Source organism: Ranitomeya variabilis, chromosome 5 (genome assembly GCF_051348905.1).
Source record: "Ranitomeya variabilis isolate aRanVar5 chromosome 5, aRanVar5.hap1, whole genome shotgun sequence".
Taxonomy (NCBI): domain Eukaryota; kingdom Metazoa; phylum Chordata; class Amphibia; order Anura; family Dendrobatidae; genus Ranitomeya; species Ranitomeya variabilis.
In genome coordinates, this window is record NC_135236.1 from 521559451 (window position 1) to 521576700 (window position 17250).

General features: G+C 41.9%; 1 protein-coding gene across 1 annotated transcript; it reads left to right on the forward strand.

Moving 5' to 3' along the window:
* The first annotated feature begins 10692 nt into the window (after positions 1 to 10692).
* On the forward strand, positions 10693 to 16590 carry LOC143773803 (protein kinase C delta type-like). The gene is made up of 8 exons (XM_077261149.1): positions 10693 to 11190; positions 11481 to 11758; positions 12061 to 12152; positions 13108 to 13170; positions 13690 to 13828; positions 14350 to 14541; positions 15065 to 15193; positions 15819 to 16590. Exons 1-8 carry the CDS (start codon positions 10803 to 10805, stop codon positions 16182 to 16184), a joined length of 1647 nt encoding a protein of 548 aa, XP_077117264.1. The 5' UTR covers positions 10693 to 10802; the 3' UTR covers positions 16185 to 16590.
* The last annotated feature ends 660 nt before the right edge of the window (positions 16591 to 17250 follow it).

Below are 17250 nucleotides of genomic sequence, written 5' to 3' on the forward strand. Positions count from 1 at the left end.
ATTGTAATCACACTTTATTCAGTTTCATTAACATTTCCAGTGATTATTTCTCTGCACTCTCAGTTGCCTGGATTTGCTCCTACCATGATTAGTAGAAGGAATGTAGGGGGTGACAGATATAAAGATTGTGTCTTCTGAGGCCTTGCTTCTGTGTGGACAGTTAGATGTCTGGCGGCCAGGAAAAACAACAACTAGCAACAGATTGTATCCGTAGCACATTAGAATTCTCAGAAAGGCCAATAAACAAACTGTATCACACTACACTTTCTGGTCAGTAACCAGAGACTCTCTCTGGGAGGTTCAATGCATGAATGGTAAGTGGACTGTACATCAGATATTTTAGATTGGAATGTACGCTCACCATTCACTTACTCATCATGTTTTCTCCGTGTACATTTCTGTGACCTTTGGCTGCACTACTATTTCGCTGAAGGTTTGCCGTAGAATATAAAGATAAGTCAGAAACAGTGATTAACTCTTACTGATGTTGATATTATTATTATTACTATTATTAATAAACTTGGAATATTTGCATTTATGAGAAATGAATTTAAACATTCTTAATAAAACTGCTTGTCCCTCGTTAAATACAGAAGTTGTCTGGAACCTCTGACTAAAACCCTTACAAGCGAAGACCCAAAAACATCATCCTTGGGAGAAAACAAGTCATTAAAATGTGTTCTGAATGTGACAAATCCAGAATTAGCACTAGCCAATGTGTTAACTAGGTCCCATGAGCACTTTGGCATTCACTAGAGATGAACAAATCTTTTTAAATTTAAAGTCACATGGTTTCTCCAAAAAATCCATCTCTATGTGAATCGATTAGCGACAAATAGCAAATACAGCAATGTCTTCAATTGCCCTGAAAAGATGTATACAACACTCTGAGGTCTTTTTGGACTTTTCACATTCTTTAACCCCTTTATCCTCTAAGGTGGTTTGCACGTTAATGACCAAGCCAATTTTTACAGCTCTGACCACTGTCAATTTATGAGGTAATAACTCTGGAACGCTTCAACAGATCCCAGTGATTCTGAGAATCCCAGTGATTCTGAGACTGTTTTTTCATGACATATTTTACTTCATGATAGTGGTAAAATTTCTTTGATATGACTTGCGTTTATTTGGGGAAAAAATAGACATTTTGCGGCAAAAATGTTTAAAATTTCTCAATTTTTCAAATTTGAATTTTCATTTCCTTAAATTTACAGAGATACAGTGGGGCAAAAAAGTATTTAGTCAGTCAGCAATAGTGCAAGTTCCACCACTTAAAAAGATGAGAGGCGTCTGTAATTTACATCATAGGTAGACCTCAACTATGGGAGACAAACTGAGAAAAAAAAATTCCAGAAAATCACATTGTCTGTTTTTTTATCATTTTATTTGCATATTATGGTGGAAAATAAGTATTTGGTCAGAAACAAAATTTCATCTCAATACTTTGTAATATATCCTTTGTTGGCAATGACAGAGGTCAAACGTTTTCTGTAAGTCTTCAAAAGGTTGCCACACACTGTTGTTGGTATGTTGGCCCATTCCTCCATGCAGATCTCCTCTAGAGCAGTGATGTTTTTGGCTTTTCGCTTGGCAACACGGACTTTCAACTCCCTCCAAAGGTTTTCTATAGGGTTGAGATCTGGAGACTGGCTAGGCCACTCCAGGACCTTGAAATGCTTCTTACGAAGCCACTTGTTCGTTGCCCTGGTGGTGTGCTTTGGATCATTGTCATGTTGAAAGACCCAGCTACGTTTCATCTTCAATGCCCTTGCTGATGGAAGGAGGTTTGCACTCAAAATCTCACGATACATGGCCCCATTCATTCTTTCATGTACCCGGATCAGTCGTCCTGGCCCCTTTGCAGAGAAACAGCCCCAAAGCATGATGTTTCCACCACCATGCTTAACAGTAGGTATGGTGTTTGATGGATGCAACTCAGTATTCTTTTTCCTCCAAACACGACAAGTTGTGTTTCTACCAAACAGTTCCAGTTTGGTTTCATCAGACCATAGGACATTCTCCCAAAACTCCTCTGGATCATCCAAATGCTCTCTGGCAAACTTCAGATGGGCCCGGACATGTACTGGCTTAAGCAGTGGGACACGTCTGGCACTGCAGGATCTGAGTCCATGGTGGCGTAGTGTGTTACTTATGGTAGGCCTTGTTACATTGGTCCCAGCTCTCTGCAGTTCATTCACTAGGTCCCCCCACGTGGTTCTGGGATTTTTGCTCACCGTTCTTGTGATCATTCTGACCCCACGGGGTGGGATTTTGCGTGGAGCCCCAGATCGAGGGAGATTATCAGTGGTCTTGAATGTCTTCCATTTTCTAATTATTGCTCCCACTGTTGATTTCTTCACTCCAAGCTGGTTGGCTATTGCAGATTCAGTCTTCCCAGCCTGGTGCAGGGCTACAATTTTGTTTCTGGTGTCCTTTGACAGCTCTTTGGTCTTCACCATAGTGGAGTTTGGAGTCAGACTGTTTGAGGGTGTGCACAGGTGTCTTTTTATACTGATAACAAGTTTAAACAGGTGCCATTACTACAGGTAATGAGTGGAGGAAAGAGGAGACTCTTAAAGAAGAAGTTACAGGTCTGTGAGAGCCAGAAATCTTGATTGTCTGTTTCTGACCAAATACTTATTTTCCACCATAATATGCAAATAAAATGATAAAAAAACAGACAATGTGATTTTCTGGATTTTTTTTTCTCAGTTTGTCTCCCATAGTTGAGGTCTACCTATGATGTAAATTACAGACGCCTCTCATCTTTTTAAGTGGTGGAACTTGCACTATTGCTGACTAACTAAATACTTTTTTGCCCCACTGTATGTCACACAAAATACTTAATAAGTACCATTTTCCACGCGTCTAATTTACATCAGCACAATTTTGAATCCAAATTTTTTTTAGTTAGGAAGTTATACGGGTTAAAAGTTGACGAGCGATTTGTCATTTTTATAACAAAATTTACTGAACCTTTTTTTTTAGGGACCACATTATATTTAAGTCCCTTTGAGGGGTCTATATGATAGAAGATGCCCAAAAGTGACACCATTCTAAAATCTGCACCCCTCAAGATGCTCAAAACCACATTCAAGAAGTTTATTAACACTTCAGGTGCTTCACAAGAATTTTTGAACATTTAACTTTTTTCGCAAAAAAAATCAGTTTCCAATCAAAATCAGACCAAATTTTTTATTTTACCATGGGTAATAGGAGAAATTGGACCATAAAAGTTGTTGTGCAATTTTCCCTGAGTATGCTGATACCCAATATGTGCAGGTAAACTACTGTTTGGGCGCATGGCAGATCTCGGAAGGGAAGGAGCAGCACCGTTTCACTTTTCAATGCAAAATTGGCTGGAATTGAGATCGGACGCCAATTTTTTTATATTGACAAGGGTAACAGGAAAAATGCCCCCCCCCAAAAAAATTTTGTTGAGTAATTTCTCTTAAGTATGCCGATACCCCATATGAGGGAAAAAACAGTGTTTAGATGCAGTGCAGAGCTTGGAAGGGAAGGAGCGCCATTTGACTTTTTGAATGCAATATTTGCTGGAACAATTGGCTGACTGGTTTCGAGAGTCTATGATGTGCCTTAACAGTAAAAATCCCCCACAAGTGACACCATATTGTAAACTAGGAAACTGGACACCTCAGGGAACTGATCTAGATGTGTGTTGAGCACACTGAACCCTCGGGTGCTTCACAGAAGTTTATAACAGCGAGCCGTAAAAATAAAAAAATCAAATTTTCCCCACAAATATGTTTTTAGCATAAAAAATCCAATTTCATAAGGATAACAAGAGAAATTGCACCATACAATTTGTTGTGCAAATTCTCTTGAGTACGTTGATAACCAATGTGATGGAAAAAACTACTGTATGGGCGCACACCAACACAAAAACACGGAGCAAAAGAGTCCACATCAACATAATTATGTATAATTGAGACCCTGTTGAAAAAGCTAAGAACGCGAAACGCGTGTCCGGGGGTGCTGAGAGAGGTGGGGGTGCATTCCTTGATTACTAATGGGTAAGCATGAATCGTGTGTAATTGTGAGATGTTACATATGGGGTTGGTCTGATTAAGTATACCACTGCAGACCTGTAGGACCGCATTTAGACTGTTTGTTATTTATTCATGTTGTTGCCATAAGGATGTATTATAGTATCCCCCCTTAACTTGGCTACCGTCATGTCTCCTCCTTATTGTCCCTTGCTATATGCATAGTGCAGACAGCACATATATGCAGATTTATAACTTTTTTGTGTATTGATGCAATAATTATATTGTCATAACTAATAAAACTTCACAGATTTTTATACATAATTATGTTGATGTGGACTCTTTTGCTCTGTGTTTTTGTGTTGGTGTTATTTTGGAGTAGTCCTGGTGGTTGGGCGCCCGTTGAGCTTCTTCCTGAAGAAGCTGTGTGAAATGCGCGTCGGGGCAGAGGGACGCCGAGGTTTAACCCTACGTGGCTGACAATAAGGTATACCTTTTTGATATGCATATATATGCTTTTGTGCGGGGGGATTGCCTATCATTATATTAAGAGGATTAGCGTTAAGCTACCTAGTTATTGCCATATGAATATGGTTTGGTAGGCATATACACCCCTGACTGTTACTTATTTGTATTGATTCACCAAGCTATATATGACATTTGATATGCAATATCTAATTAAGTCAGTCCATTACAATTTTTTGGGCTAACCTATGGCAGAGTTGTCCCTTTTTTGTGGTTCCAGTACCCTTTCTTGTTGTAGCTATTATATGGTTTTATGTATGTATATTCTAATAAAAAAATTGGTTTTATAGTACCATGGTTGAGATCAGTGTATTCCTTGATCACACCTTATGTGAGATATTTTGAGGCACAGTGCAAAGCTCAGAAAGGAAGAGGTGCCATATTGGAGTTCAGATTTTGCTAGAATAGTTTGAGGGAGCTATGTCACATTGGCAGAGCCCCTAAGGTGCCAGAACAACAGAAACCCCCTATATGAGAACTCACTTTACAAACTAAACTGCCCATTGAGTTCATCTAGTGGCGCAGTGTTCATATTGATACCATATGTGCCTCACAGAATATTATACTACTGAGCAGTGAAGAGAGAATAAATTATATTTTTACCACTAAAATGTTGTTTAATTTTTTTAATTAGAAAGTTTTTAATTTTTCTAAGTGCTAATAGGATTTTTTTTTACAACAAACTGAGGTCCATTTTTCCTGTGTGCGCCAATACCCTACATTTAATTGGGAAATATTTTTCAGGCACAGTGAAAAGCTCAGAAGGCAACATAGTAACATAGTTATTAAGGTTGAAGGAAGACTTTAAGTCCATCTAGTTCCACCCATATCCTAACCTAACATGCCCTAACATGTTGATCCAGAGGAAGGCAAAAATAAACCCATGTGGTAAAGAGTAAGCTCAACATTGGCGAAAAAAATTCCTTCCCGACTCCACATACGGCAGTCAGACTAGTTCCCTGGATCAACTCCCTATCAAGGAATCTAGTGTATATACCCTGCAACATTATACTTTTCAAGAGAGACATCCAGTCCCCTCTTAAATTTAAGTAATGAATCATTCATTACAACATCATACGGCAGTGAGTTCCATAGTCTCACTGCTCTTACAGTAAAGAATCCGCTTCTCTTATTATGCTTAAACCTTTTTTCCTCCAGACGTAGAGGATGCCCCCTTGTCCCTGTCTCAGGTCTATGATTAAAGAGATCATCAGAAAGGTCTTTGCACTGTCCCCTCATATATTTATACATTAAAATAAGATCACCCCTTAGCCTTTGTTTTTCCAAACTAAATAGCCCCAAGTGTAATAATTATCTTGGTACTGCAGACCCCCCAATCCTCTAATAACCTTGGTCGCTCTTCTCTGCACCCGCTCTAGTTCAGCTATATCTTTCTTATACACCGGAGACCAGAATTGTACACAGTATTCTAAGAATGGTCGAACTAGTGACTTGTATAGAGGTAAAATTATGTTCTCCTTATGAGCATCTATGCCTCTTTTAATGCATCCCTTTATTTTATTTACCTTTGTAGCAGCTGTCTGACACTGGCCACTGAATATGAGTTTGTCATCCACCCATACACCCAGGTCTTTTTCATTGACAGTTTTGCCTAGAGTTTTAGAATTAAGCACATAGTTATATATTTTACTAGATGGTAGCCCGATTCTAACGCATCGGGTATTCTAGAATATGTTTGTAGTTTATTTATGAAGATTTTAGAATAATACATTGAATACACAGGCCGGACTGCGCCTGTTGCTGATTGTTCGTGGCTGGCCTTGTAGTATATAACAGCCCATGTAGTATATTGCACAGCCACAGCCGCTACAGAGTATACCTGTGGGAGGTGGTGCCTTATACTAGAGTCTGCCTGTGGGGGAGCTGCTGCCTTATACTACAGAGTATACCTGTGGTGGAGTGCTGCCTTGTACCACAGAGTCTGCCTGTGGGGGTGCTGCCTTATACTGCAGAGTCTGCCTGTGGGGGTGCCTTATACTACAGGGTCTGCCTATGGGGTGATGCCTAATATTACAGAGCCTGCCTATGGAGGTGCTGCATTATAGTACAGAGTTTGCCTATGGGGTGGTGCCTTATACTACAGAGTCTGCCTATGAGGGCTGCCTTTTGCTATAGAATCTGCCTATGGGGTGCTGCCTTATACTACAGAGTCTGCCTATGGAGTGCTGTCTTATACTACAGAGTCTGCCTATGAGGTGCTGCATTATACTACAGAGTCTGCCTATGGGGTGCTGCCTAATACTACAGAGTCTGCCTATGGTTTGTTGTCTTAATCTACAGTGTCTGACTATGTGGTGCTGTCTTACACTACAGTGTCTGACTATGGGGTGCTGCCTTATACTATAGAGTCTGCCTATGAAGGGCTGCCTTGTACTAAAGAGTCTGCCTATGGGGTGCTGCCTTATACTATAGAGTCTGCCTATGAGGGGCTGCCTTGTACTACAGAGTCTGCCTATGGGGTGCTGTCTTATACTACATGGTCTGCTTATGGGGTGCTTCCTTATACTACAGGGTCTAGCTATGGGGTGCTGCCTTATGCTATAGAGTCTGACTGTGGGGGGCTGCCTTATACTACAGAGTATGCCTGTGGGGGTGCATTATACAATATTGAGTAGGCCTATGGGGAGTGCATTATATCATACAGAGTCCTATGGGGGTGCATTATAATATATCGAGGACTACCTGGTGCATTATACTATATGAAGGCTATCCAGGGGGCCATCATACAGTGTGGAGATTACAGTGACGGGGTCATCTTACAGTGTTGAAGCCATCAAACAGTTTGGGGGCTACTAAGGGGCCTGTATACTTTGTGGGTGGTACTATACAGTGAGGGGGCATTATACTGTGTATAAGAGAGCATCATACTGTGTATAGGGAAGCTGTATGGGGGAGACTCGGGATATTATTCAATGTTAACTGGGCACTTATTGTTATAGGGGAACTCAGGTTACTGTGACTATCAAAGGGGCACACAGGACAATATTACTTTCTAGGGGGAAAAATGTGGGCACTGTTTTCTAGGACACTTGTACCTGGCATTACTATATTATAGAGGGGGTGCATTAGAATTTAGAGGGCACAGAGAACCACACAGCAGGTGCAGTAATAGGGACACATAAAGCAGCAGCATCTCAGCATTGGGATATCAGCAGGATGAGAAGTTTGTGCAGGTTGGAAATAGATGGTGATGGCTGAAAATATGAATCATGAAACGTGTCTTTGTTGTTTTCTCTGAAGCTGAGTCGTGGCTGGAAGAAGTTGTCATATCGGTCTGGGCCAGATGGAAAAGACATGAAAAGTGAACGATTCCATCAGAAAGAATGTCAGCGGTAATTCATTATCTATAACTGTGCTGTGATCTCTTATATGTTCTGTAGGGCTGGTATCTACCACTGACCATATGGCAGCAATATCAATATTGGTCTTTAATAAAGATTCCTGCGCTACAACCCTCCTGGGCCGCAATCCTCATCTTCGGATGCCAGAGGCGTAGCTAGGGTTTTGGTTCAGGGAGCGAAGCTTCTGAGTGGGTCCCTAACCAGGTAACCTTGATTACAACTGGTGGCGCACCCTAATAGTGGAGGAGAACCTCAGCAGATGACAGCGATGTTACTGAAAATAATCTCTATATAAAGACTCTTTATATAGAGATTATTTTCAGTAACATCGCTGTCATCTGCTGAGGTTCTCCTCCACTATTAGGGTGCGCCACCAGTTGTAATCAAGGTTACCTGGTTAGGGACCCACTCAGAAGCTTCGCTCCCTGAACCAAAACCCTAGCTACGCCTCTGGCATCCGAAGATGAGGATTGCGGCCCAGGAGGGTTGTAGCGCAGGAATCGGCTCATGCGCTGTCAGTGCTTTCCGGCGCCATTTATATAATAAATCCATACATAAAATAAGTCAGCGGAGCAATCCAGCCACTTTCTACTGAATATACAGTACAGACCACAAGTTTGAACACATCTTCTCATTTAAAGATTTTTCTGTATTTTCATGACTATGAAAATTGTAAATTCACACTGAAGCCATCAAAACTATGAATTAACATGTGGAATTATATACTTAACAAAAACGTGTGAAACAACTGAAAATATGTCTTATATTCTAGGTTCTTCAAAGTAGCCACCTTTTGCTTTGATGACTGCTTTGCTTTGTATGAAAATGCAGAAAAATCTTTAAAAAAGGTGTGTCCAAACTTTTGGTCTGTACTGTACATAGAAAGTACGTCAGCGCAGCAAGCCAGTGACTTTTTACTGCACAAGACAGAATGGGGGCGCAGGATGGGAGCAGCAAATGACAGAATGAAGGCTCAGAATGGGTGCAGCACAAGACAGAATGGGGGCGCAGGATGAAGGGTGAGAGCAGCACTTGACAGAATGGGGGCGCAGGATGGGAGCAGCCAATGACAGAATGAAGGCTCAGAATGGGTGCAGCACATGACAGAATGGGGGCGCAGAATGGGTGCAGCACATGACAGAATGGGGGCGCAGAATGGGTGCAGCACAAGACAGAATGGGGGCGCAGGATGGGAGCAGCAAATGACAGAATGAAGGCTCAGAATGGGTGCAGCACATGACAGAATGGGGCGTAGGATGAAGGGTAAGAGCAGCACATGACAGAATGGGGGCGCAGAATGGGTGCAGCACATGACAGAACAGGGGCACAGGATGGGGGAAACACATTACAGAATGGGGGTGCAGGATGGGAGCATCACATGACAAGATTAGGGTGCAGGATGGAAGCAGCACATACCAGGATGGAGACCATATACCAATATAAATGCTAGCCACCCGGGCGTAAAACAGGTTCAATAGGTAGTATAAATATAAAGCCCAGACAGAAGCCTGTCACGCGAAATGTGCGTCAGGGTTAAGTTGCACGCGGTCTCTTATATCCCCTCTTCCCATATGGGTAAGCATAATCCCTGTATTGCAGTATCAATGGCACTTTATTAAGGAAAGGCAGATGCACACTGGCTACTTTTTACAAATCATTTCTCCATATGGAATTGCTTTTTCCTTTGTGTAATACTTACAATATGTCACTGTGATACAGATACATTGATGTATCTTGGATTTTGTGCCTTTACATGTTTACTATGAGAGGTTTTGAGTACTTGTTTTGCCTGGATCTTCCCCCTATTTCTAACTTTTCCTGTATTGTTTTGTGGGTTATGTATACCCGCACTATGTATGTGAGTGACCTAATAAAGATTTGTACAGTTTTTTTTATATTTTTACGTCTCATCTCACCTTATTTATTAAGGGCATTTCTCCTCCATTTTTCTTTTTTGTAGGATCATATTATGTGAGAGAGCTGCTCTAATTGTTTAGTATTAGGTTCTGGCCTTGGAATCATATACATTGGCGTGTATCCGAAATGTCAGTTTTTGTTAACTATCCATACAGAGATAAAGTCATGCAACTATGTCATCCTATGGCTCCTGCAGGGTATAATATCACTGCGGACAAAACACCACTGAGTATAAAAACCACTGGAGAATGTGGAGATTTTATATACTGTTGTATGTAGAAGAAATGTCACTGTGGCCTCTACACAACACGGGGCTGTGGGATGGAGGCGGCGGGGGCACAATGTGAAATATAAGGATTTGTTCCTATTTTCATTCATGTGCATCACTGCAGATTTGAACCCATCAGCCATAACATAAAAACACCTGTCTAATATTTTTGGTACTCTGGAGACCTGAGTCTCCAATTGTTATTTTAACATGTTTTTCTTCATATATTATTTTAATGAGATCATGTCCAGCAATTTTATATATTGAAAAAAGTAACATTTATTTATTTATTAATTTGGTTATTAATCTATTTGTTGCTTCATCAATTCTTGGGAATTTTCTAGGTGTTTACAGATTTTTGAATAGTTAGATGCAAAACATTTAGGGTCCTTGAGTAGGATCTTAAAAAATGCTAACTATGTTACTATGAAAAACAAAACTTTTCTTAAACAAGGTCATCTGATTATGTGAAACTTAGTCCTGCAGCAGCTGATGACATCAACGCTTACACTCTGGCTGATGATGTCACAATGGCGATGATGTCACAATACTAGGTGACTGTTAGGTTAAGGATTCCGAAGTCACTTTTCTTACTTTACCTTCAACTGTTGGAGAGTGAAGACGACTTTTGCGCACTTAGCAAATTCGTTATTATTGATATTAACTTATCATAGAACGAAAAAGGAAGTGTGGTGAAAAGAATAAGAAGAGTGCTAAAAAGAGATGCACCGAAGAGAGTTTTTCTCACAGGAGAAACTTCTCAGGACATTGTACAGGACGTACCTGTTAAAAAAACAGATGATCCCTGTACAACATCCACCAGAGATGAAGACCCTTAAAAAGGGGAAAAAAAGAGGGAACACTTCTCCAGAGAAAGGAGATGCAACCCCAAATAAGAGAGGAAGAATGGTGGAATCTGAGAGTGGAAAGGATGTTACCTCTGAAATAAGGTTTAGCGGATCAGCTAAAACCAGGAGCTCTCACATACATCATGAGAGAGCTGAAAATCAAAGTTGTAGAAAACAACTTAAGAGAAAGAGGACATCTGACACTGAGACCACCATCAAGAGAAGACGAGAGACTGACAAATCCATCGATCAAGCTCCGGAAGGTAAAGTTTATAGTCATTTAGTCACAGGCCACATCCATGTTTTATATACAGTGTTCACTAATTTTACAAAATTGAACCTAATTAAATAATCGTATCCTGTACATATTAGCATTTACATCAGAGCTCTCCACCTTCTATACTTGGGGCTCTCCAGCCAGAACATTGTGGTAGCCAGGTTCATCAGGGTTCAAAGTTCATGATAGATTGAAAATTGCCAATTTATTGTAGCATTATATGTGAGTGTGACTGTAAGATTAATTGTTGGTTCTTATATCTGTTTTCCCTTCTAGGTGTAATTGGTGCTCAGACCACCAGCCCTTCAGAGCAAGTGACTGCCTGTCTTTCCCTGGAGAGTTTCATCTTTACCAGGAAGCTTGGACAAGGCAGTTTTGGCAGGGTGATGCTGGCGACACATCAACCCAGCGGACATCAGCTGGCTGTCAAGATGGTCATGAAGAGGAAATTGTTGGAGTACGCTAAACATACCATCTGCTTAGAGAGAGAGGTCCTGGAAATCACTGAAGACAGCAGATTCTTCACACATGCCTATGGGACCTTCCAGACAGCGGTAAGAGACTCCTCACCTTCTAAAAATTCCTTTCTCCCCATCATGTCCAGTTGCTTCCATTAGATTGTAAATTCAATCTTTGCCTGTTCAAATGAGTAGCCCTGCTGCATGCTCTGTGTGCCTGTATTCCCTGGGCGCCATTACTGGTGGCTATCATTAGAGGATTTTTACACCTCTCCAGTTTGTGCAGACAAGGAGACATGTCTTCTGAACACACAGTAAAGGTCCCAGAACCATAGCAAATGTTATTAGGATGGATAAAATCTGCATTATTTACAATCATCTTCCCTCTTCTCGCCCAGGACTATGCATTTTATGCCATGGAATATCTGAGTGGTGGAACGTTGACTGCATTTATCAAATCCAGAGGCCCCCTAGATGTCTGCACGACCAGGTAAGAGAACAGCCGCTCTGTGATTTCTGTGGCCGCTGTCTCCCCTCATAGTTATTAGTAGTGTTGAGCGATACCGTCCGATACTTGAAAGTATCGGTATCGGAAAGTATCGGCCGATACCGGCAAAGTATCGGATCTAATCCGATACCGATACCCGATACCAATACAAGTCAATGGGACTCAAGTATTGGACGGTATCCTGATGGTTCCCAGGGTCTGAAGGAGAGTCCCAGGGAACTCTCCTTCAGGCCCTGGGATCCATATTAATGTGTAAAATAAAGAATTAAAATAAAAAATATTGCTATACTCACCTCTCCGACGCAGCCTGGACCTCACCGAGGGAACCGGCAGCATTCTTTGCTTAAAATGCGCGCTTTTACTTCCTTCCGTGACGTCACGGCTTGTGATTGGTCGCGTGCCGCCCATGTGGCCGCGACGCGACCAATCACAGCAAGCCGTGACGTAATTTTCAGGTCCTCAATGCCTAATTCTAGGCATTCAGGAATTTAAAATTACGTTCCGGCTTGTGATTGGTCGCGACGCGGTCACATGGGCGACGCGACCAATCACAAGCCGTGACGTCACGGGAGGCAGGAGACGCGCGCATTTTTAAAATTACGTCACGGCTTGTGATTGGTTGCGTGCCGCCCATGTGACCGCAACGCGACCAATCACAGCAAGCCGTGACGTAATTTCAGGTCCTGATGCCTATTTCTGCATTGAGGAGAGGTGAGTATAGCAATATTTTTTATTTTAATTCTTAATTTTACACATTAATGTTGTTTCGATACCGATACCCGATACCACAAAAGTATCGGATCTCGGTATCGGAATTCCGATACCCGCAAGTATCGGCCGATACCCGATACTTGCGGTATCGGAATGCTCAACACTAGTTATTAGTGGTTCAGTAGAACAATTAATGCTGATAGGATTTTTTTTCCTTCCTTATTAGGTTCCTTGCAGCAGAAATCTTGAGTGGAATACAGTTTCTCCACAGTCGGGGGATTATTCACCGGTAATAAGTCATTTCTTTTTTTATAAGTAGGGAAAGATTTACTATGGGAAATAGTTAAATGTGCCAGAATTGTGGTGTTATTTGTGCCAAAAATCTGGTGAACATAATGTGTACCACATTTATGAAGTGTTTTAGACACTTTTTGGGGCTCACTCAAAGAGGGGTCAAGGCTTTTATGGAAATGGGAATAGTTTAATAGGAATCCATGTGGTTTACAATGTCACAACGTGCAACTAAACTGCAACCAGATTATTGTGAAAATTATTGGCTGTAAGTAATGAAAACAATACTGGTGTAACATCAGACAAAAGTCTCTGAAGATGCTCCTAATTTGTCAAACAGCCACTGTGATGAATTTGGCGCATATTCAGACAGCCTGGTATATGTCTACAGAAGATAGGAGTAGTGAATCTGCCCCCCAGTGTTTAGCGAGTGGTCCTGTGAAGCCCCCACAGTAACCCCAGCACTACAGCTCATCTATGTCTGATTCACAGAACTAATTTTCCTTCTTTTTTTAAGGGATTTAAAACCAGACAACATTCTTCTGGACGGCGATGGACACGCTAAGATTGCTGATTTCGGCCTTGCTGCTATGAATGTATTTGGCTCTCAGAAGATCAGTGAATTTTGCGGCACTCCTGGCTATATGGCTCCTGAGGTGACTATGTGACTACTAATATCTCATACTTTATAATCCACCTACAATTCTCACTTAATGTGGAGCTTGTGGAATCACAGATCTATCACCGCAGCGGCCCACATTTACTAATGCTAACTAATAGATGGACTGTGTAAGGGCCCCCATACATATTGGACTAAAGTCAGCCGAACCGGCCAATATCAGAGGGATCAGCCAACATTCTAATGTGTACTGGGGCCTCTAGACTCTATATCCAGGAGGAGAAGGATCTAGCACATTGGATTTCCAATGATCAATCCTTTATTTTTTGGAGTCTGGCAGAGTTTCTCTAATAGAGAACATAGAAGTTCTTGGCCGAACTGTGAGTTCCTGTTCATGGGAGAGGTAGCTATCATCCAAATGATCTTTTGGCTGACATGTATTATGTATGGGGGCTTAGGTGTGGAAAAACACTACCAGTAAACATGGACCATGGTTGTTTTCTGTCTCCCAGGATGGACAATGTACTAACTTACTCTTCTAATCTTATGTTTCCACAGATGATCTGTCGACAGCCCTTTAATTACTCTGTCGACCTGTTCGCTTTTGGGGTCATAGTCTACGAAATGGCCACAGGATTTTTCCCATTTAACTATGGTCACTGTGCTCAAAGGCTTGCCTTTTCAGTGACTTGTGATAAACCTTGCTATCCGAACACCATGAATTCTCAGCTCAGGGATGTCATAGAGAGAGTGAGTAAATAGACACTTATACCTGGAGACATAGGAAGGATAGACCAGTCATGAGTTTTGATAATACATCGTACATTTCATCACCACTGTTGGGTATTTCAGCTTTATCCAATAGAAGGAATTGGGACAATGCTGGAACCCCGGGACAGCCTCTCCTATATGTACAGCGTTCTTATCTACAGGCCAATTTATACAATAAAGAGGCTGGGCGCTCACCAAAACCTCTCCACACAGCTAATCATCAGGATTATTGGGTATCGGCCCCTCACTGATCGACTACTGATGGCCTATCCTGTACTATCCTATCCTGTACCATCCTATCCTGTCCTATCCTGTCCTGTACTATCCTGTCCTGTACTATCCTATCTTATCCTGTCCTATCGCATTTGTTCCTAGCAATGGTTGCTTTAATAAATTCATCTTTCTATAAGAAAATTAGAAATCAATTCTGTAATTGCTGTTTTTTTCTGAGATTATTTCTATTATTACTTGTGATATAATAATGGTTCTTATTTATTTGCAGCTCTTGTGTAAATTACCAAAGAGGAGGCAGTATGTTTGCAGCAATTTAAAAGGACATCCATTCTTCTCGCCCATAAACTGGAAGGAATTAGAGATGAGAAGGTCACGTCCACCATTTACAATGAAACCTGTAAGTGCACAACGTTATTTTATTATAATGTCACCTCCTCGTCTGTGTAATGTGATAATATGTGTAAAAAATACTCAAATAATGAGTAACAATCCTACATAGTGTAGGCCAGAATGTGTTTATCCTCCCCTGCTGGCAAATGGGTGGAATTACAGTATGGGGCAGGATGGACAGGCTTGCCTTTTACATATTTCTCAAAAGTGTAATTATTGTCCCCAATTCTTTAGAAGGCCTCTTAGTGAATAACTTGAATCCGTTAGGCTGCGTTCACACTCTGCATTTTTTTGGCGAAAGAGCAATATTTCTCTTGCCATTTTTGGAAGAAAAAACCACAACAGAAGTATGCATTTTTGTTGATACTGCGGCAAAAGAGCCCAATGTGGTTGCAACGTGTGAACACGGCTTTATGGTGCAGTTGTAGCAGATGTGGATACCGCAGATTGCCAGGCAGCACCAGTAGTTGACTTGTTCTCAAGCTGCAGGTAACGATGCATCATGGTGAATAGCGGTAATCTGCACATGGTTACCACGGCTCATCCACAATCTGTACAGGTGCCCTCAGGAGGGGACGGATATAATTAAATACCTAATGAAGTAACCAGACTGATTTGTCTTTCTTCTATAGATCCCAGTTTTGGAAACAAGCAAACAAATGGAATTGCACCAAGTGATGTCTGGCATTGAAGCTCAGAAACCACCTATAACCCCGGAGGACCAGCGGCTGTTCTGTGGCTTCTCCTACATCAGCAACAGGTGGAAGAACATTACTGGCACTGAAGCTCAGAAACCACCTATAACCCTGGAGGACCAGCGGCTGGTCTGTGGCTTCTCCTCTATCAGCAACAGGTGGAAGAACATTACTGGCATTGAAGCTCAGAAACCACCTGGAACCCCAGAGGACAAGTGGCTTTTCCGTGGCTTCTCCTATATCAGAAACATGTGGAAGAACATTAAAAGCCGCATAAATTACAGCAATTTCAATATATCATAGTCCCCCTAATACCTGACTACTGGGTCAGGGAGGCGTGGACCTGGGTGTGGTCTGAAGAAACAGGCGAGGTCTGTTGGAATCCCATCCCGAGTTCTTCCATCTACTCTGTTACATATCAGAGACCATAGTGTCCTGCATTCTCTATTGCTGCCCCATAACTCACCTGGCTGGCATGCTGCTTGGAGATGTAGGACCGTCAGACTACAGGACGGCACGGTGGCGCAGTGATTAGCACTGTTGGCGAGCAGCGCGGCGCTCCTGGGTGTAAATCTGGGACACCACCTGCACAGAGTTTGTATGTTCTCCCCGTGTCTGTGTGGGTTTTCCCCGGGTACTCCGGTTTCCTCCCACAACTCAAAACATACTGCTAGGAGAAAAAAATAAAATTATTAATTATTGAACATCATCATCTTGTATCTCGTGTATTTCTGTATTTATCACCAGTATGTGACATATAGAAAGGTGGTAACACTGCACAGTGTCAGGACGTTCATATACTATTACTTATCCTCTACATTACACACCTGTAAGAATTCACTGATGTCCACAGTGACATAAAACATGAATTTCTGAATAAGTAGGTTTTGAGCCTCTAGTAGTCTGCACAGTTACGATGTAACACGTAAACTCACCGGCTCCTTCCTACAGCCCTCCCTATACGTTGTTATTGCTTCCTCCTGAGAATGAGGTTGTGTTGTTACTAGAACTCCGGGTTTTCTGTTACTACGTGCGCTATGAGGATTTTATTTAGTGGTATATGTACAGCGGATGTTGGTTGTGAGTGCATGGAGCGGGCTCAGGAGCGGAGAGCGCGTCCTACAAGGCGGCAGTGGGTTGGATACACAGCTGACTCGCATCTATAACTGACTGAGGTGGCATTGTTACAAGAACTATGGGTTTAAGGTACCTTCACATTAAGCGACGCTGCAGCGATAGCGACAACGATGCCGATCGCTGCAGCGTCGCTGTTTGATCGCTGGAGAGCTGTCACACAGACCGCTCTCCAGCGACCAACGATGTCGAGGTCCCCGGGTAACCAGGGTAAACATCGGGTTGCTAAGCGCAG

What these genes read in the sequence shown, in the direction of transcription:
- LOC143773803 (XM_077261149.1), top strand. Translation starts at nt 10,803, where the DNA reads ATGCACCGAAGAGAGTTTTTCTCACAGGAGAAACTTCTCAGGACATTG. An exon ending in AGTCGGGGGATTATTCACCG is followed by an intron (nt 13,171 to 13,689) that starts GTAATAAGTCAT and finishes TCTTTTTTTAAG; the next exon opens with GGATTTAAAACCAGACAACA. An exon ending in TCAGGGATGTCATAGAGAGA is followed by an intron (nt 14,542 to 15,064) that starts GTGAGTAAATAG and finishes ATTTATTTGCAG; the next exon opens with CTCTTGTGTAAATTACCAAA.